Source organism: Ammodytes marinus, assembly GCF_949987685.1.
Source record: "Ammodytes marinus genome assembly, chromosome: 19".
Taxonomy (NCBI): Eukaryota; Metazoa; Chordata; class Actinopteri; order Uranoscopiformes; family Ammodytidae; genus Ammodytes; species Ammodytes marinus.
The window spans coordinates 17233422-17256470 of NC_137223.1; the positions used below are offsets into that span (position 1 = coordinate 17233422).

At 39.9% G+C, this 23049-nt stretch overlaps 1 protein-coding gene across 1 annotated transcript in view; it reads right to left on the minus strand.

Annotated features, from left to right (window-relative positions):
• The window catches only part of plcb4b (phospholipase C, beta 4b), a 69199-nt gene that overhangs the window by 25014 nt on the left and 21136 nt on the right, over positions 1–23049 (minus strand). The window contains exons 4-7 of the mRNA XM_080048342.1: positions 9467–9564; positions 4537–4617; positions 3812–3871; positions 1096–1239 (exon numbers count right to left, since the gene is read on the minus strand). Of these exons, the coding sequence (XP_079904468.1) occupies positions 1096–1239; positions 3812–3871; positions 4537–4617; positions 9467–9550 (369 nt within the window). The 5' untranslated portion in view covers positions 9551–9564. The remainder of the gene's footprint in view (positions 1–1095; positions 1240–3811; positions 3872–4536; positions 4618–9466; positions 9565–23049) is intronic.

A 23049-nucleotide genomic window follows, 5' to 3' on the forward strand; every position in this document is an offset into this window, starting at 1 on the left:
AATTTTGGGAGCATTTTCTGTCCGAAGCAACATCTTTAAATACGCTATATTGAAATATTTTTAGGAACTAATAGACGAATGCCTCAGACAGGGTAGGAAAGTCAGAAATAATTGAGATAGCGACCATTTTTTATTGGTTTTAGTCTTTTTATAGTAACTCTGACCTTCTCCTATGAAGAATTACGTACGCTGGATCCTCTTAGTATTTCCATAACACCACCAGTGATGCAGCAATTTCTAAGCAGTGTCATCCTTTAAACCCTGATCGATCCAGCTCCAGAAAACTGACATTTAATATTTATAATGCATGTGTATTTTTGGCTATGTGTGTACAATGTTTGGAAGCTTGCCAGCAGGGGTCAGCAATAATAAAGTCTGCCGAAAAGAGAGAGCGGGAGAGAGAGAGAGACAGGCAGACAGAGGAGGGGGTGTCTAACTGTCTGAGTGAGTATAAGAGATCGAAAGCTAAAAAGGTAGAGAGGTGTTTGTCATTCAGATGTTTCCTATATGAGTGGGAGAGAAGGTAATAGCAAGAAAAAAAGAATGAGAAAATAACAGCCAAAGCCGTAGTGCAGGAGGGCCAGAGGGAGATAGAGATTGGGTGAGACAGGGAAAAATGAGTCATTATAAATGAGTCTATTTATCACAGTGAACCAAGGCTACAATTCGCCCTGCGTAGGAGTTTGCATATGAACCAATCACCTGGCTACTTGCTTTGTCGGGGTGTTCTTTTAGTCTTTATGTGATGTGGAAATGTGAGATTGTAAAAATAAATAAGTGTTGTTCTCCAAGAGCTAGGCAGAGTTTATATCGGCTTTGTTCATTGCCTGACCGTCATAAACATACAGAACATGCCTCCATTACATCTCGGGGCTGATATAAGTTCTGTTGTATAGTATAGTTGTACAAAGTGCCATTTAACACAGATGAGCAAAAATCCAGTTAGGTGCATTATGTAATTAAATTGTATAAAAACAACTGATAATGGCAATGTAAAGATATGAGTGTGTTGAGCAGACATACGGAAAGACACACTGCCAACTACAAATTTAAACATATTTTATCAAAACGATATAGAAATAAACATGTATTTACCCTGGCTGTCTCTGGGCTCTCCGCTACCATGAACATGAAGTTGAGGTTTACGAGGTCTGTGCCGCTGCAGATGCAGATGATGCAGCCCTCCAAATCCGCCTCCGTCTTTCCAACGGTCTCAAATGATGACAAAATCTTGGGGTCCTGAGAAAGAGAGAGAGAGAAATCAGTTTAGTAAGAACGATGTCAGGCGGATAGGCAGACATGTACATAGGTAGACAGACACATAAGAGATGAAGACAGAAAGAGGCCGACAAATATCTCAAGAGAGAAACATGGAAAACAAAATGAGAGGTAAAGGAGGAAATAGAGACGTTACATAAATTATTATGTTAAAAGGTGGAGTCAGCGATTCTGGAGAACCCTGTTGTCGAATTCACTTGGTTAAAATCAGTGAATATCTCCTCACAATCTGTTACCTATCCTTACTTTGTGTGCTCTGAAAGAAAATTGAGTGTTAATAAATAGCCTAGGCTCTGTAAACTGGAGTTTAATCAAAGGGTTTGTAAACAAAGGGGCCCACCATAGCTAGCAAGATGCCCATTTACTGAGCCTCTGGCTGTGTATTAACACTGGATTTTCTTTAAGAGCACACACAGTACGGATAGGTAGCAGATCGTATGGAGATATTCACTGATTTTGACAAAGTGAATTGGACAACAAGCATTTCCCAGAATGGCTTACTCCCCTTTCAAGAGTATTGGCTTATAGGACGTTAAGTAAAGAGTTCAGTTAGCCAAAATAAGTTAGCATCTTTAGTTTGTTTAACGTAATTTAAGGCCAAAAACAATCAACACATGACACAGACATAGTCTTCTCAACAATTTAGTTGTGTAACATGTAGTTGACAACGCAAGGTAAACTTCTGACACAAGTTTCTATTATGTAAGCTTATTTAATTATGTCATAGGTTGAACTTCAGTTCACACACATGTTTTCAATAATTTAATCTAGTTTTACAGGCAAAATAAATGACAGCAATCTATATTAAATGCTGCACTTAAGCCTGGAATGGCTGCACACTTTGTTCAATTGGTGTAACAAAATCCATGAAAACATTCTCTCACTATCTAAAACAAAGCACAACTCATCCCCTTACCTATTCAGTGTGCCACCATCGTCACCATGGAAGATAGTAATGCATTTTGGTTATTATATGATTGATTTAACAGCAATGCGCTCTGCAGTTTTAAACCCCCAGCCTGCAATCATCCAATACAATTCATCTTTTCTCGCTCATTGGGTTATCTGAAACAGCTCTCAGGGCTTGTGTAACCATGTTAGCCTCTGAGGAGAAGCCCTGCTATCAGTTATTCTTAGGCTGCTACTTACAGAACACTATAGAGCCTTTGAACAAACAGGAGGAGCTTCTGTCTTGGTGCAGGATCTGTAAACGTGCCCTTACACATGTACATCCACACGTCCACACCGAGCAAACAGACCACCTCCTGCTGTCAACAATACATACACAACCTTCTAATGCTTGTGTACAAAGTACACACCGGTGTCTCCCGACAGGCTTGTGACTTTCGGTGGCTTGACAGGTCTGCAAATGAATTAGAGACAGCCATTCACGTGAGATTCCCCCTTAACAGCTCTTATGATTCACCTGGTATGAATGATGGCAAATGCTAACACATAATGTGTCACTGTCAAGACTAAACTGCATGAATCAATATTCTATATACAGCTTTGTGTTTGTGTGTATCCAGGTCCATATCAGTTGAAACAGAACAATGCAGAAGGTCGAGAAATGTTGCCTATTTCGAGATGATTCTTAAAGCTCCCATATTATACACTTTTCGGTTCTATTATACACCATATTATATGGTCTTAGTGGTCCCTAATACGTTTTTCTTTAATTGTTTGCTGAAAAAAACTTTCAGATAATTTATTGTACTATGCTGATGTTCAGCTAATCTCACAATGGCCTATTTTTTAAAAAAGAGTTGCAGGTCCCCTCGTAAATATACAATCTTTGAGCTCCCCCCGCCCCCTGTCCTGAAGCGAAGCCAGATACGCCTCGCCCTCTGTCTGTCAGGGCCGTGGACCAATAAGAAATAGGGGTGTGGGCTGCACAGTGGAAGCTTCTGGCTTTACGGTTTGTGAGGTCAGAAAAGGGGATAATTCTGACTGGAGTGTTTTTGGGGGGAGGGGTGGGGGTTTCAGAAAAGGGGAGAGTGAGAAAGGGAGAGATTGTTATTTTTTTTGATATTTTGGCAGTCTCTAGGCACACCGTGGACGCATGGATATGTTGGAACACATTTAAAAAGTGCATTTAGCATAATATGGGACCTTTAATAGAGGCTAAGGAAAAACCACTCTGGCAGAGACAGAACACGTATACCCGTGAGCTTTTGATCCCATAGTGTGAACTCCTTAACCCAGTGCTTCTCTGACAGCCCATTATGTCAGGGTTTAGAGCCATTTTTCATTATTCCTCTCTGTCTCAAAAGCACAAGCCATGACTGCATTTAAAAAAATAAATAAAAAAGTTTAATTCACAACCTGCAGCTTCACCCAGCCATGTTTGTATACATATTGATCAGTTAAATTGTTCATGTTTATGTTCTGCTAGTGCCTCTGGTGAATCTGGTACTACTGAGAAAAAGCTTGGCTCAGCTGAGAGTCCCATATCAGTGTGTGTTCGGTGGGGTGTGCATAGAGTCGAATGATTGTGGAAAGAGTGAGGAAATGGTCTTTTCTGTGGTCTGACCTTTGGGACAGCACCAACGCGGATACTGTTGATGAGGGAACACTCCAGAACCTGGCCTTCCTGCAGGAGAGAAACACAGATAGATAAAGACAGAGAGGTAGAATAACATCACAACCTCTCAGCATTTGACAACCATATTTAATGTAAGTCATTATATGGAATATCTCCACCACTAAACAAAATTCCAATACCATTTTGGCCTTTTCTATATTGTTGTTGGATTAGGTTCTAAACAACTATTGGTTTGATTTGGGAGTTTAATTCCCTGAAAGACAGTATATTATAAATATATATAAATGTATACAATTTATTGATTAATTCATGCAATACACTAAAATGATAGCCAAAGGCCGAGTTCTTATTTAACTGAATTTGTTATGAATGTTATAAAAAAGGACAAAGTAAAGAGAGATGCAACTGGACATCTCTCCTGAAGAATAGTTCTACATGATAATAATAAAACTATTATAACGTTGAGGATGATCATGGTAATTGTGTTTCATGCTTGCATTGCATTATGTTTTTTTCTATATGTTTTTCAAGGTTTGACAGGGACGGAGGAAGGTTTGCATCAGCATATTTAGAGAAGAATTTCTCCTTGGGGACAATAAAGTCTAAAGTCTAAGTCTATTTCTGAAACAACACAAGATCAACCTTTTTATTCTCTTGATTTTCTTTTGGAATACTTCCTGAAAGACACAAAAATAAAAAGGGGAAAGTTGTACCTTTCCCTCACTCTTCCAGGTGATGAAAAAGCCATACTCGTCCACCTTCACCTGACAGTTGGGATCAAACATGTACGGGTCCTGCGGAGGGAAAAATAAATGTTATATATATATATATATATATATATATATATATATATATATATATATATACACACACACACACACATTATATACACACATTATATATTAAGTGAGGGACCTTCATCAATCACAGGGTTTTACTTGACACAGGAAAACATTAAACGGCCAACCTGTTTAACACGCACATATAGGGCTTATGCAACCACACAAACAGATGGGGCTCCAATTTATTGTCTGAGATATACTTGCCTGCCTAGGGACACACATGTGCGCACACATGAAAAACATACACATAAGTATATGCAAATATATTTTAGTATGTGCGCACATAATGAGTGTAGAGGAAATTAAGCCTCTTTATAAGGAATACACAAGTGTGGGAAATGTGAGTGCCATGAATTTATAAATACATACATCATCTGGCTGTGGCCATGGTTGACATGCACGCAAGTGTTTGTTGCCGTCTGTGCATATGTTTCAGTAGGACTCAAAAGGTGTGCTGCACACACACACACAGTCTAAAGTTCCATCTATCCGCTTGTGTGCAGCATGCTAAGTCTAAGAAGGATAAGACATAAATAAAGGGGGAGAAAATAGAAGAGGAGATGTCTGCTGGGTCACTACCTCTAATATTAACAATAGGGAACGGTGTTTCGTGCACACACACACACACACACACACACACACACACACACACACACACACACACACACACACACACACACACACACACACACACACACACACACACACACACACACACACACACACACACACACACACACACACACACACACACACACACACACACACACACACACACACACACACACACACACACACAGGTTATTTGGCCCTATCATGTCATCTAAAACCACAATAAAACTCAATGGAACAATCCTATTTCCAATTAGGCGAAAGACTGGTGTAAGTGCAGTTAAAAGCTTGACTCTCTTTCATCTGAATTAGTTCTGACAGCGGCTCCAGTTGCAAATAGTGGAGCCAACTTTATGAAAGAGATGCTCCCAAATGAGCCCTGACTGTTGAGAACAAACTGTAGGCTAGTGTTACACTATCAGACAGCTTGTTCATGTAAAAGCTAAAAGGTTTATGGGAACACTAAGTCCTTCCACAAGCCAAGGAACAATTAGCTGAAGGTCTAGCCATCTCCGGGTGGCTTGGATGGATAGAGACCCCTAGTTACGGCAGTGTAACCCTACATTCAACATGTGTACATTCTTTCCTAAGTGCCTTGGCAAGTTCAGATCGGTGTGAGAGTATGTATACATATGTCTGTTGATACCTCTATTTTTTGTCCCTCCATCATTAGGACATTTGAAACAATAAAGGAACACCATATTCAGACTATTTGGTTGAATTAAAAAAGAAAGAAATGTTGATGTATGGTGCTATGTCTGCATTCAACTAAGTTACACACGAAGACACAACACGTTTGTTTATATTATACACGGATGAGTATTGAGGGGAACCAAAACACTCAAACATATTGACACACTATCAATAAAGCCCTAATAAACACACACACACACACACACACACACACACACACACACACACACACACACACACACACACACACACACACACACACACACACACACACACACACACACACACACACACACACACACACACACACACACACACACACACACACACACACACACACACACACACACACACACACACACACACGAGCATTTAAAAAGTTGGATCAACAATAGCAATTGGCTGGGTGAGGAGAACACAGGAAGTGCTGCATGTCGTGCCACTTGGTCTCTTCTGACCGGCTGGTGCTCAACCGTGAATGACTTGCAGAATTCAGTATAAATCATAATGCAAAAGCATAAGGTTGTTATTCTCTATTCATCTCATTTTGTTATTGTAGCCATGCTCTTATTTGCCTTCTATTTGGTTATAATGTTTTTATTTTGTTTACATTTCCACACCAATAAGTTAAACTAATGCACAGAGAGAGACATTTTTTTACAGGCTGCAATTATTAAAGGTTATTAAAAATATTTCCAGTTTTATATGTTTTAATTCACATCAATAATGTACTGATATATCCACCAGGTAAGTCTATTTCATGGATGGAGTGGATCATGTTTGGTCATTTCTAAATCACTAAACCAATATTACGTTGTACATTAGAATGAATAAGCAGGCAAGCAACATAATTAACTGTTTGCTTGTTTTCAGCTCCTCACAATTCTGACCCGTTTTTCTCTGTCCTAATCAACGGTCTGTCAATATGAGGCTGTTTCGTTCCCATGGATACCAAACATCAGCCAGGTTTTAAGTGATTGAATTTCAATCAATGAGCTAATGAATCACACACACACAGAAAAAGAGGGCACCCTTTGGCTGTTAGCATGACTGATCATCGTGGATCTCATTGACCACTGACCTCCAGCTGCTAGTCTTGTGAAAGAGGGGGGAAGCTACTCATCAGAAATATTTCACCCCAGGACAAAAATCCATGAGTTATTCGAAATCTATAGAGCAGTGAACCCTTGTCAATTGTAATGTGCATAGATAAAGCTAAGCAGAAAGGGTTAAACAAGTATACAATAGTTTGTGGAGAAAGAGCCGTATAGTACCCAGGGGCATAGCTTCAAATTCTGGGCCCCTATACAAGAAGTCCTGATGGGCCCCCTGAGAGGAGGTCTTACAATACAAATGTGTAAAAGCTATGTTTGTCTAGAGTCCAAAACGTATTAGTGACTGGTCCCTCTCTGAGCCAGATAACCCCACAATATTTCTATTGATGAATGATGACCAAATTACTTGTACATAAACACAACCCCTGGTCTAATGACTTTTAATAACCATACACCCATACAATGTTTCTCACAGGAATTTGGGAGTCTGTGGTGGGTAACCAATGTAAACCATTTTAAGTCAAATTCATCAATCTGGTGCACTTTGAGAAGAAAACCAAGGCTAAATCAACTGTGTCCTGTGTGAGCTTCTTAGTACTATTTTCTGGAATAAGTTGGAGACACAGAATAACCAAAAAAAGAAAAGAAAAATGTACATGTTTAAAAAATCCAGTCAAAATAATTTGATTTTTTTTAAATTTGTATTTACTGGCTCATGATAGGCTTCGCAGGATAGTATACGGAGATCAGGGGCCTATCATGAACACCTATCAATTATTATTATTATTATTATTATTATTTTTTTTAAATGGCATTGTTCTGGGCCTTCGAAGATTAGGGGCGTATATTGAACTAGTAAAAAATGGGCCCCCCTTTGCCTTGGGTCCCCCCAAGCCTGTCGCATTGGCATAATATGACAATACCATAATAAAAGAATGGACATCAAAATGCTAAAGTAGTGTTGAAAGACTTGATGTTATGATATGATAAAGCTATGTAGGAAAACACACACACACACACACCCTAACACACATGCACATTCCGTCAGTGCAGCATGTTTAATGGAAGGGATCCATGCTGTTTGTGTGCATGTTTCTGTGTATGAGAGGGACTGATAAAGAGCATGTCTTTGACTGTGGGTGGATAATTTTAATCAAAGCAGATGTCCCCTGCAGGCTTTGTAATTGCAAAGCAACAGAGCAGCTATTCACTCACTCACATATACACAACAAATGACAGACAGTTAAAGGGACAACATTAATTGTCCATGTTTATAACAACATGACTAAAGAATGAAGGTCTAGATCGGCAATATTATTTTGCCTCCAGAGATTCATTTGTTTGTTTTTAAAGCCTGGCTCATATTCACAGCAGCAACAGCAGCACACTGAGGACTTTCCGCAGATGCCTGCAGCCCAGTTTTCATGGCTCGCTTTGACATGGGCTGTGGATTTGATGATGCTTTTCCCTACGCCCTTTCAAGTTTTATTCTCCGCCTGAGAGGGATCCTCCTCCCCCACTGATGCCCACATAAACAGAGAAGACTGAGGGGATTTCCTGATGTGGCAAGGCAGCATGTATGTGTGCGTGTGTGTTTGTGTGCACTGCACGTGTGTGACACCCTTTGCCTTTGCTCGGCAAATGTCCTAGCTAATTGTCCTGATTAAGTTAGTCACAGGAAGCGTGGGCACGAGGCAGGAAGATATACATGGGGTAATGTACAGTGCATACAGATACCAATTGACATACACAGAGCAAAACAGATATTTATTGACAATAATTACTTAAATGATATTGGTATTGAATTGACAGGCAAAATATTAGCTTTTAGTTGTGTTGTGACTGACTACTAATTCCATATTCTGTTTTTCAAATAACTTCCAAATGATTAATTAATATTGTTTAACTCAGTTTTATCTGTTTGTGTTCATGTTTGGTCTTTAAAGTCCTCTCTGTAAAGCTCTCTGTCAATACGTTTAAATTATATTTTTTAATGTAAACCGTGCCAATCTCAACCTTGTGATGCTGATTCCAAACATTCAAACACAATCTTCTACTGTTTTCATCATACTAAATCAACTTTGCTAGAACCTGTGATAAATCAGAATACCAGTGAATCAAATTATTAATGGTCTGTGTAATAACAAAAAGCTATTTCATTGACTGACATCAAACACAAACAATGTTTCCAGGTTCTCCGTGGATTGTGTAGCAGACAAGCAGTCGCCATACCGAATCTCCTTGATGAGGCTGATCAATGTGGCCTGCCTAGCTCTGACTACAACAATGACATCAGATTATAGAGGAGACGCCTTTGCTACATTATGAGCGTGCATGTCTGTTTGCACACTAATGACTGACCCGGAGACGGTAATTTAAGGTGAAGAATGATTATCACCAATAGTACGTTAGTATCAACAAAACAAGCAACGCCTCATTACCTCATCAAACCTGTCAAAGGAGGCACCTTCCTGCATGAACTCAGGCAGGTGCTTCTGCCAGTTGAACACGTAGGACTTCGTCATGGCTGCTCACGAACCTGGGACACAAACAGAGGAGGGAAGAGAAAACATTTACAAATGATTTGTAATGACCAGTTGTAAAGGCTCATGGAGGTTCCGAGGACAGTGCGTGTGCTTCATGACCACACAAAACTGAAGGGGTAAACATGTATGTCTAAAATGGATATTTGAGAGAGAGAGAAAGTGAGAACTTGATTATGTTGTTACCGAAAAAAAAAAAGATTTACCACAATGTTTCGCATCCAAGTAGGGGAGAACGGGGTAAGTAGGCACACTTTTTACTCTAGTGAGAATTGCTTATCATCTAAACATCTTTCAATAGTCATTCCTACATTAAATTGAAGCTTAAGGTGTTGGCTTGAAATGTGTACCCCTCACTTTTTCTATCTTATTGTAATAAAGAAGAAATTAATCATCAAAGACACCCTTACACATCGTGACAACCAACCCCATCCAGGGGTCGGTTGTCAAACACTATGGGGTTGTTTGTCACAATGTTATCTTAATGGGAATAATCTTAAAAAGAAGGCAAGAAAGTAGAACTAAATTTGAAAGTTTAATTGCATTGTCAAGTTGACAAATAGGCCTACATAACTTACTGTAGCAGGGCTGTACGCTTATTTTTTTAGGTGGTAGCACTGGTGCTAGCAAGCAAAAAAATTCAGTAGCACAAAAATAAATTTGGTAGCACACAAAGTATGATTGAAAACTTGCATAACCTTAACCCTTGCATTTCGCTCTAATTACCTTTGAGCATGTCATCTTGGTCTCATTTGAGATTCTCAACTCATATTATATCCTAGTGTGTGTAGTAATAATTATGGAAAAATGAATAGGGGTGCACTGATTGCAATTTAGAAAAAATAATCTAACCTGCCAATTGCTTCTGTTAATTAAAACCAAACTTTAAAACATTAAACATAGCCTATTAAATAAATAAGTATACATATTGGTACAATTTAGGATACATTAGGCCTAAATAGGTTGTTGTGAATGTGTTGGGAGTAGCTTTTCAGTGGCTTATTTAAAACTTTGTAAATAGACTAGGCTACTGTTGACTGCTCGCTGCAGCTGAATGAGTTGCCTTTCAAGCTAGAAAAAAGCGCTAACTTCCTGTTCTTACCGGCTTCAAAATAAAAGTCAACTCACGTTTGGCTAGTAACAGGCTTTTAATGTGAAGGCGCACAGGAAATGCTCTGTTTGTACACGCGCTAACTTAACTGCGGTAATGTGCCGTCTCCTTCCGGTAATTGCCGTTGGTGAAGTTTTTATAGGTAGAATCGCTGCACGAGCACAGATCGCGAGGACACATATCTTTCACCAGCCAAAGTGAAGGGTGGACTCAATAACTTACTTGCCTAAGACTCATTTACCCGCAGTGTTAATGTAGAGCCCTCTAAGCAGTGTTGTGCAGCGCTCCTCTGTGTTTCAAAGACAGCCTCTCCTCATTATCAACCTGTCGCATGAGTGCGAATGGATTTGTATTCATCATCGCACGTGATCAATTTCAGTAGCAAATGCGATCAAAACTGTCGCACTGTACAGCCCTGTACTGTAGCCTTGGCAGCTGGTCAAGTTTGGGATGTAGGCTACTGGGTTGTTTTGATTTTGTGGCCCTTTTTTCTTTTGCATGCTAGCTGCCTTTTCCTGCTCTATTCTTTCCTTCTCTGGGGTGTCAGTGAGGATACAGCTTGACAATTTATTTCGTTATTGGGTTCCTTTTCTGGCTGCAGCCTTGAGATAACATGTGACAACTAACCCCCCAAAAAATGTGACGACCAACCCCAACTTGAATTTCTTGCTAGCATCAAGGCCAACAACCATCTGACAACTAATTAGCTTGCTAACCACAATCTAAACTATAGTTTACCCTTCACACTTTGTATGGGTAACAAGTGTTTTGTTATAAACCCATTGTGTAAAAGCCTAGAAGAAAAATACTGAGGAGCTAAATATTTTCAATTTGACATGAAAAACACAAACAGTCGTCTCACCTCAAATTCAGCAGTCTAACTCCAAGGAAGACTATGTAGGTTACCTCTGATCCCAATTCTGGATATTTACATACCAAAATTTCACAGACAGCGCCTTCTAGTTCCGAGATATAACGATTGTGACAAACAACCCGTGTGACAAATTACCCCGTTCTCCCCTACAGCCCTCCTCCACAACCTCTCGAAACACAATACCTAATTCAGCCTATAGAAATTTTTATATAATTTTAGTATATTCAAATTCTTTATCTAGACTTTGCTCATATAATATAATAATGCAGCAAGACCCAAGAACCTCCACCAGTATCATCAGTACACCGGAAAGCACATGGCTGTAAAAAGTAGATGATAAGTAGTGAGATACAAGTTGGCAAGGCAGGTTGAAGGAAGATGGGTTCACCACCTCATCACAGATGACTCCTGGTTGTAACTGCACAACACAGGTAGAGTACATCTGAGTTACAGAGTAGCTCAGGGTGGAATTTTCTGAGTGCACGTTCACTGGTCTAAATGTGCATTGTCAAACACAAAAAGGCAGTCAGGCTTGATTTATGTGACACACCTGCACGTGCAGCATCACACAAGATATCCAGCTCAGGGAGGGGAGGAGGCCCTGACAGGAAACTGTAATATTGTTGATGACACTAACCAAATATAGGCTCTCGCTACGTCAGTCTCAAATGTGTCAGGAAAAACTGAGAGGCAGAAGCGCACTTGAGAACCTGACATACTATGTATAGTCCAAGAGCTCAGTCAGTATCAAGTAATTATGGGAATACTCTGCGTGATGTGATTTTGATAAGGAGGTGTCAGCCTATGGGCCAATATTCCTCCAAGATAATAGATGCATTTTCCAATATACAATATATATTCACCTATATATCAAAACAATCGTATCTTTTCCTGATCCTTTATAATTGTTATGGCTGCATTTTAGTCTCCAAAAATACTTGTGTGTGTGAGTCCCACGTTTCATGCAGGAAGGGATGAACAGAGGGATAGTGAATGTTTAAGTAGCTACAAGGAACATTTAGTTTCCATTAATCTAGCGGCACCTTTGGATAAACGTTTTTTACGACACCAGCGCCAAAGTGTGTGCCTGCATTTGTTAAGGAAGCGACGAGGTAGGCTACTTGTGCTTAGGGCATAGGTTTTCACTTTGCCATTTGCTGTTCCAGGTCATAATTGATCATCAGGGTAACAATGAATATGTTTAATTTACATATTAAAGTTTCTCGTAGGCAGTTTAATGGGTGAGATGAGGATACAGTGAAGGTGTGATAGACAGAAAGAGACAGCAATAGGGACAAACAGGAGTGTCAGGGAGAGAAAGCGATAAAGGCACAGGGAAAATGGATGTGCAAAGACAGTGAAAACAAGAGGGAGGCAAAAGGTAATAAAAGCTGTGAAGTCAAAGTAAGATATAAAAGGCAGTGAGAGGTACAATGAGGTGAGAGCCAGAAAGACAGGATGGAGAGATGAGACGAGGGCAACGTGAGAAGTGTGGAGATAAAACAGAGCAGCAGTGGGCAGAGAGAGAGACAGAGAGACAGAAACAGAGACAGAGAGAGAGAGAGAGAGGGGTGAACGAGTATAACAGCCGTGTGTGACAGCGGCTGGCTGGAGTGGATCGGGACAGTGGAGTGGCGAGTACAGGGGGGGGGGGGGGGGGATTTGCTTTTGATGAACACAGATCAGACGCAACATCAACAGAGACTACAGAAAACTAGTGGCTGGGCCTGGGTGGGCTACAGTACCCCCTGGCATGACAGATTCATGCTTTTAAGATGGCTGTAGTCATTATGAAACTACAGAGTGATTCAAAAAGGCTTGATACAGCTCACAAGAGCTAGTCTTACCCCTAAGTGCAGGTTCATTAAAAACATAGTGACTCTTGATATGGAGGGTGGACCTAATAGAAAATTAGACATACAAATAAGCTCATTTTGGCTCCTGACCCAAAAGTGTAGCTGCAATATGTCTCAGCGCTACAGGAGATTTGGCAGCCACAGCGGGTCATGCATCAAGTGATGTACAAAAAAAAACGATATAAAAAAGAGCCAACTTCATCAAACACAGCCCTCTACCATCTGTGCTGTCCTACCAGGGGGCCGTTACACAGACACACAAGTCCTGTCAGGGGAATGAAAACATAGATGCACACTTCCTGTGGAGATTAAGAACTGTAGCCTGGCACGGTGCCAACAACACAGAGAGGAAGCTAGTGTAAATAGGCTGCTAGAATACAGTCTAGTTTATTTAATATATATTCAAAGCAAATCCAAAAGAAATTATGTAAATCAGATTCAAGATGATTAAGATAGCATAACTCGCATATCTAATTTGGACTAATTGGGTTGTGCTGTCCTAATGTTAGCCTAGATCTTGCCACTCAACAGTATGCATTAGATAACATTTTCCTCTGTGGAATGAAATCCGTCCAATAGCAGAGCGACAAGCTGAGGTTCTGTGAGGCCATGCCTGCGCCCACACCGGGGCTGAAGAGCTCCTGGACGTGTGCGTTGTGCACGTGAGGAGCCGAGGGAAGCTGAAGGAAGCGAGCGAGGTCCGAGCCCCCTGTCCAACCCCTGACAATGAGATAATTACGATAGATAGGAGCCCCGTGAGGCGCGCCGTTCCCAGCCTGCTCTTCTAAAATGGCAGCTAGGGTAACACCCAGCGGTCCCACACCTCATAAACTAAAATTAGGCTATAGCTACATCAGTCAGCCAGTGGTGGAAGGGTTGACTGGGGACAAGTGAACAACACACACGGTGAGACACATCTGCCGTGGCTGGCACAATAACCAAAGCTCTCCTTTTAATCGATACCTGTGTATTATTTATTAAACAGGGCTTCACATCAGCTCTGTCTAACCAAGTGAAACCACAGGAAACAAACAGACAAAGAAAAAGGACCTTTTTAGTCAGGCTTGCTTCCATTCCTCATTTGATGTCGCATCACATATCATCTTCTGATTTTCTGGTGTCACGCATTAATTTTAAATTTGACCAATCCGAGCCAACGTTATAAAACACACTGCTAAAAGACACTTAGTCATGAGGATGGTCGAAGGCTTATGAACGTACCACATCACTGCAGTATCTCTAAATGATCCGGCATTCACAAGAGGTTCACAGGAAATTAGTTTTCAAATAAACCAGATGAGTACAGATTCTGAGAATCCGGAATTAATAAATATGGGCTACTAGATACAGTTACATCATTATTCTTACAACAAAAGTTCCCATAATACAATACAATTATAAATCCAGACTATATTGTGTTACCGATTCTTCTCTCTCCCTGAATGTGGGCTTGTCTGGGATGATGTGTTAAATACCGTGAATGAATTATACACTGAACCCTGATTAATAACAGCTGGAAAATAGTGAAAAGAAATTCTGCCTCAATGGCTTACTCAAAGTAAAAGTAAGTAGTAATTTACAAAAAGCTATTCTAATTCCAGTTAGGCATAATTTAATCTCCTTTTCAAGCATCTGAAGCAAGAAGGACTAAGGATGTCAGGCTTTATCATCAGGAACAGCTGGACGGAGTTAAGAGCACATGATAAATGTCACGTATAAGCTTGTCTTCATCATGCCACTTGACAACAATTGCCCAGGTGCTCGTTGTATGACCATGTATGGTCTGACTAAAAAAGAAGGCTAAAGTTACAGTGATAGCTGAGCTCCAGGCTAGACCCCGTTTAAAACTATATTTGGAAGTTCAACAAGAGACAGTTAAAATATGATTTAACATAAACATACATAGAATACAAAGTCAATCGATCAAAAGCAAAGCAATTTTTTTTCCAAGTGCTGCATTTGCTGAGTTGTAAAGTAAATATTTTCCACTTTTCTCAAAGTTGGCTACCTGTTTCCACCCATTTTGTCCAATTGATTTCTCATCTGAATGTGGCTATGAAAAATGTAGTTTGTTCACAATGTCATATTTGCCCTAGATAAACAAACATACAGTATATCCTTCTGTTTTGCTACCCATGATCCCAGACTATTAACTGGCATCTCTGTCAGTTTGCAAATCACTTCATTAACTCAAACTGCATTTTTCTGGTGTTTTTGTGTAAGTTTCTGGTTTACCAAATGCTTGGCCGACTTGCTGTTTCCATGGCATTAATGAACAAGGGAAACCAGATGAAAAGTATTTAGCTTAGATTTTTTTAAGATATTTTTTGGGCATTTTTATGCTTTATTGATAGTGCAGAGAGACAGAGGTGAAATGGGGCAGAGAGGGGAGTGACATGCAGAGAACGACCGCGGGCGGGAATCGAACCCGGGTCTGCTGCTGGGCCCGGCCCGGGGGGGGACGCCCTACCAACTGAGCTAAGGGTGCCCCCCTAAAAGTATTTAGCTTTAAGCATCTCACAAATGGTTGGTGTGTTATACCAACCTAGATGTCAGCCAAGAGTAGTGTGTTTACATTACCATACAGTTACTGAAAAAAGATGCAATCAACAAGAATCAGTAAAAGCAGCTGTGTAAGTATGTGTGACAAGGTCAAGAAAGACCTTCCATGATCGAACATGAAGCTGAAAGACAAAAGGGGCTATTATTCTGTCACTTCAGGGACTACTTCAGTCGGACTAGCTATTAGCTAAGCTGCTGCTAGGAACGGGTCCAGCTTAACTGGAACTTTAAAAGCACAGTTGCTGATGCACTTTCAAAACAACAACAGGATCGATTACACAAGTTCAAGTCGATAACAGGGTCTGAATGTCGATTTCGATTCAAATCAAAATCAAATCAGTTTTATTTGTATAGCCCAAAATCACAAATACATTTGTCTCAGTGGGCTTTACATTTCATACAATATGATATATGATACAATATGATACAATATGACACCCTGCCCTTACACCCTTAGCTCGGCTGAGAAAAAACTTCCAGTAAAAACCCTTTACCGGGAATAAAAATAAATAAAATAAAAATTTAAGAAATCTCAGGGAGAGTCGACAGAGTAAGGGATCCCTCTCCCAGGACGGACATACTGCAATAGATGTCATAAGTAGAGAAATTCACAAAGGAATTTGATCATTGACCAGGTGATTACATGGTAATACTAAGTAAAGTGCGAATAGTGTGGATGCAGGAAGACTTCAGATACTGCCAGAGGATCCACACCGTCTCGTCTCCACCAGGGAAAACTAAGGTTTCCATCGCCGGGATTACATCCCACGTCTCCAGGTGGCGTCCTTAACCACTGCAACATCTTTCGCGTTGATGGTCCATTCTCAGATGTTACCGGAGGGGGGACCAGATCCACACCGTCTCGTCACGACCAGGGAAAACTGGATGAATTTCCAAGCCCTTCCAATAACTTCCCAGCATGCACTTGTTCAATAGAATTACCATTGTCATCATCACGTGTGGGTTGTTGCTCTGTTTCCACAGTTAGAATTTACAAGAATAAGTGAATGAGATTACTCAGATTGTCAGCTTTAGCTGTGAGATCCGATGATTCATACTCTGAATGCAAGATTTATTGTAGATTCTGTCCATCATTGAATGAAATTGCCTCCTCATCAAGTAGGGCTGGGCGGTATGGTCAAAATCTTATATCATGGTATAGGTCATTTTATATCACGGTAACGATATATATCACGGTATATTATTTTTCCTTTAATTTCAATTAATTAAAATAACCTTAGGCTACAGTCCATTAATCACATTTGATTATTTCCATAATTTACTTGGAACTTGAATTTCCATACAAAAAAGAAACTGTTGCAAAAGACCACACCGGTCTGGCTTTAGTCAGTCAGTGCAAATATAAAAAAACAGCATCAATCAAATGTGTAGCCTATATTTAAAAGCATAAAAGAATGAAATACTTGAATTTGTATCCTCTCATTCAACTGCAGTATCAAATATCTGTCAAATAGCAATAGATAACACTAAAACTGTGACAGCGGGGGCGCCCTTAGCTCAGTTGGTAGGACGTCCCCCCCCCCCCGGGCCGGGCCCAGCAGCAGACCTGGGTTCGATTCCCGCCCGCGGTCGTTCTCTGCATTTCACTCCCCTCTCTTCCCCATTTCACCTCTGTCTCTCTGCACTATCAATAAAGCATAAAAATGCCCCAAAAATATCTTTAAAAAAAAGAAAATGTGACAGGAATTATTCTGAAAATATTAACATAATTATTTATTTTCTGTGACTTCTTAATTATAAGAAAATGTAACACAGGCACTGAAATTGTGGTGATGAATTAGTTAAAGCCACTACGAGTAACATTGTCCGTTGGCGGCCCCTTTGGACAAAAGTGGTAGTATTTTTACGACGCCAGCTGTCGTGACGCTGTTTTCTAGCTCGTGCCGGGCGTCTGAGATTCAAATGATCAGGAAGCAATATAGTGCATGTCCGTGTGTTGAAAGTATGAGGGCACCGGACTCTTTTCAGCTCCGTTAGAGTGGTTAGTGACACAGCATCAACTAATGCCAGTCAGTGCTACACACACCTGATTGCAATGAGTTGATGCAGTGTCACCTCTCACGGAGCTGAAAGATTCCGTGTCCTCACACAAAGCGAATGAACGAGAGATGGCAGTTAGTATGGATCACGATGAGGTAATGTGTTTATGTTGTTGTAAACAATTACTATTTCAGATGAATAATGGTAATCTGATGATGGTGAAGCAAAGCAAACTTTGTGTTAGTACCGCTCATTCATTTAGGAGTAAACACTGCAGTCTAGTTCGCTCCGCTTGGCAACGCCCTCCCGCTCGTCTATCACTCTCCCTTTTAGCTTTTCTTCATTGCATTTTCTTTTTTTTCTTTGATGCTTCAGCCCCGTTATCAGTCATTATGACGACAAATAACTGTCTCAAACAAGGCTCCCGCTCCCCTTCCCTCACCTGGAGGGATAGGCTTCTCAAATCGCGTTGCTGCGCCACACTGAAATCTGCGACCAATACGGATATGTGACCATAGAGCATGCACATGCGTAGGGCTGGGCGATATGACCAAAATCTCATATCCCGATATAGACATTTCTTATCCCGATAACGATACATTTGACGATATAGCATATTTTCTGAAAATTAAATTAATAAATATTTAATATAAATAATTAAATACTCAACAAATAAAGTATTTGGTATTTACCCATATTTGATTATTTTCAGCTTTTATTAAAACGCACATTTTCAAGCGTTCAACAAAATAGAAAATTGCAATGTGACATTTGAGTAGTGTTGGGCCGTGTGGGGTTTCAGGGCACAGAATTGACTGAATTGGTGGATTCCTCCTTAGCTTAGCTCATTAGCCTAATGGAGCTATCCTCTTTAGCTGAGGCTGCGGTGGCTTGTAAATTCACCCTGCGGAGAGGGTGACCGCACCAGGGAGCGCAGGAGCTTCTCACCGCTGAGAGAGCAGCCGAGCCGCGCATTACTGCGAGCCGGGAAGCGTGCGACAGGATAACAGCTCGCTAGCTCGGCTGCTATCCCCCCGCGAGCCGGTCGAGCGCTGCCCGAAATGAACTTTGATTATCACACAAGCGAGAAAAGCCTGGTGTGGTCGGGCGGAAGTAGTGTGATGGAAGCGCAGCGGGGCTAGGACGGAAGCGCCAAGTGTTTCTGCTTCAAAATAAAAGTCAAAGTAGACCTGTTCATTTCACCTGTTAAAAGGCTTTTAATGTGAAGTTACGCTGTAGGAAATCTTCGGTTTAACTAACAGTAACTTAACTGCGAGCTACATGTATAGTTTGTGTCCTAAAAAGTGGGATTTGCAACATAACGAAATAAACGATATTGCATAAAATTAAACGATAGACGTTTCTGTTTCGTCAGACGATACCAAAAATCGGACTGGGTGTGCGACTAGACCAAACGCAGTAATAAAAACTATATAAAAACGTCTTTCTTTGCACTGATGGTCTTGTTTGCTGTTAAAGGTAATTTATGATAATGAGAGGAAACATGAGGCTGTTTAAAAGATATTTAAATGTTACTCGTAGCTGCTTTAACAACTGGTTTGTCACATATATAATCCTGTTTCTGGCATCAAAACTGAATGGAGGATGAGATGGCACTTCTAATTGATCAAATCAGTTTCAGATTTGATTATAGTGTTGCCTTCAGAAGAACATACATGGTGAAAGACTAGAAATATTAAATGAACAAAATGATCCAAGCCTAAATCACAGCTGAGCTAATGACATTGCAACAGCCATGGGGTGTTTATTATCAAATATATTCATTAAACAGAGGCTATAAAAACAAATCCTGAGACGTTTAACAAATGTAACTGCCTCTAAGCAAGCTGCCACCCACTCTCTCCTACTACTTACTAGTTGCATTTTACCTTCTCAGCCACACCAAATGGGAACCTACCATCTGAACATTGACTGTAAGGTGAATTGGTCTGTTTAAAGAGCGGCCAAGCTTTGTCTGCATACTCTGCGAATACAGGAATGTTACATCATATTTTTCAATGTCGTTATGTTTTACTACTGCTCAACACCTACATGAATGGGTTTAGAAAAAGTGTATGTGTGAATGCCAAACTTGCTGTAACACTAACATGTGGCATGATAATGGTCCTTATTTCCCCCCTCGCTTGAGATATAAACAAGTCTGTTTTATTGCATTTGTACATACAGTACAAACACATTACCGTAAGGCTGTATCCTGGTCTCTGATCTCAACTGCACATATGAAAGTGTCATCATGTCCTCATGTCTGTTTGTCTAGGATATTTGCCTTGTCTTGCAGCTTGTAAATTGTATATCTTCCTACAAACAGAAGGCTCCAAAGTATGAAAACATGATAACTACATTTGAGTCCATACAGAATTAGAATTATGCAATTTTAAATCCCAAAAGCGTTTTGCTTTCTCATGACACACATATCGTCCTTTTTTGCAAATCTTCTGGAAGGTATACAGTAGGACAGATTTTCTATAATTCAATTCTTTATGTGCTTCTGCTTCAACAATACCATCATCTTTCTCAGCCCTCGAGACTGAAGCCATCATAGTTCACACATTATCTACCAAAACACTTACTTTCTGTTATACTCAAAACAAATCCACTGCCACTAAGAACAATTTCCTCCATGCTCATTAGAATTGTCAGAAAGCCAAAGAGGTGAACATTCATCCGTTTGTTTAGTAGCTAAGACCTGCTTAGTAGCTCTAACCTTCGAGACAGTTAATACAAAACAGGAGTCTGTCATCCTTTCTTAAGAATGGACTTAACCATTAGCTTTATGACTGTTGCTTGTTAAACCCATATAGGCTACAGTCATGCCCGAAATTATTCATACCCCTGGCAAATTTTGACTTAAACTTACTTTTATTCAACCAGCAAGTTTTTTCTTGATTGGAAATGACACAGGTTTCTCACAGAAGATAATAAGACGATGTAAAAGAGGCATCATTGTGAATTTTTTTTTTTATTTGCTTTAAGTCAAAATGTGCCATGATTAATTTTGGGCTTGACTGTACATATGCTGTATTTCTATTCCTTTGCCAGAACGATTTTTTATCAAATAAAAATTAATTAGTATTTATCGATGACTTGACACTATCCAGTGTATACAGTTATCAGACCAGATCTTCTTCAACGTCTCATATTCCTCTGGAGATCATATTCAGCCTCTGGCAGAAAACACTGGTCATTTCCCACACATTACCTCTCTCCGTAAAACTTGTTTGTTACAGGTTGTTTACCTCAGTGCACAGACACCAACACTGCAAAGGTTTAAGGTTAAATCCCATTTGGGCCACTTATTCTACCAACATTTCCGTGCCACTTGACAAGTGTCCCACGAACTACCAAAAGCCTACAAAAATGCATTAAAACTGAAAATGTAAGCCGCTGACATATCATTCATAAAAATGCCAAACAAATGCTATAACCTTAAACTGTAATATATTCCAATCCATTACATGATTTTTTTGTCTGAAAAAGTACAGTTTTGTTGAATCAACGTTTTTAAATCACACGGTTTAAATTAAAAAAAAGCTTTAGCAGTATTGTTTGCAGGGCTTTTGGATTGCATTATATAATGAACAGGTGTTCATTGTATTTTGGCATGTTTCCCGTATTCAAATTAAAAGGAAAAGCTTTAGTTAAATAGTGCAACAGTCCATGTTATGGCCTCAGGCAAGGCAACCACCAACCAGGATACACACAGAAAGGACACAAGCACAATATCCTGGAAGCATACTTCAACACGTTGCCCTTCTGAGGTGACATTCATTCAAGATCGTAGACAGACTATAACGTTCTAGCAAAGGCAGGTTTGTTCTAATTGCATTACCAATTATTGAATTAGATTAAACTCTGCCTTATCAGATAGAATCCAGTTAGCAGAAGGGGTCATGTTTGCTCATACTTTGCTGCACACACCACTACTGCTGTGAGAGAGCAATGCCACAAAAATAGTACTGTTTACACTGAATATAAGTAGTCTTATATTCAATGAGAGCCCTTAGCAAGGCATACTATGTTTTTATAACACTAAGAAGACCTCTGTCCTTTGAGCAAACAGCACAGATGGTGGGGAAATCAATGTTACCATCGCCTACATTTGTTTTTACATTACGTTTGGTCATTAAACTGCAGGGTGTTGTAAGACGGGCCAGTGATCGCTAAGTAAACATGTTCTTATGTTCACACGGATGTGTGCGACCTATGTAAGATTTCACCAGCTTTCACACCTCCTCTACTCAACTAACACAACTCAAGCCTAATGTAGTAGCATGCCAAATTGTAGGGCTTAATGTTACTATTCAAAACCTATCTTATCCTCCAATACAATTTTGAAAAAAACAAATAGAACTTGGTGTGTCTCTGCATTTGTCAAACCATGTGTGTTTAAGTATCCTTTTTTTTAATCTTACTTAGCCTATGTGAGCAGAAGAAAACAGTAACTAACATGAGTGTACATCACTATTATTCACAGCATTGTGTTAGCCTTTAGGTAAGAGAAGTAGGGTTGCAGTGTGTTGGAAAAACAGGTAATTTAAATAAATGTATTTCACGCTTCATACAGGCTAAACATAAATGGAGTGCACACAAACCCATACTGATGGCACTTGTGTTTGTAAATTAACTTCTGAGACCTCTTCACAATGAAGTGGTCTACTGCCTGAATTGTTTGTTTTGGTCCGATAAATCTTTATTAAAGATAAGAACTGTTGTGAGAATGGCTGGCAACAGTTTCTTTGTTCAAAAACAACTCTGGTTATGTGCGTTTCTCAAGGGCATTTCTCAAGGTAAACAACTGCTCCAGTGAATGAGTGGCTAATAGTAGATTGTTCCAGTGTTTATGGCAGCACCCTCTGAATGTGTCAGACACACTTACACAATGGATTCTTGGAAAAGTCTTCAGTGTCCAAAAAACTAGTAATGGAACCAGCTTGGTATCACTCTCCATTATTCTTGTTCCTAAACACTACTTCACTAACTACATATTGAGAAAATGATTTATTGTAATGTTTAAGTATTTTAGTGTAATTCTAGATTTCTATAGAAGACAATGCTT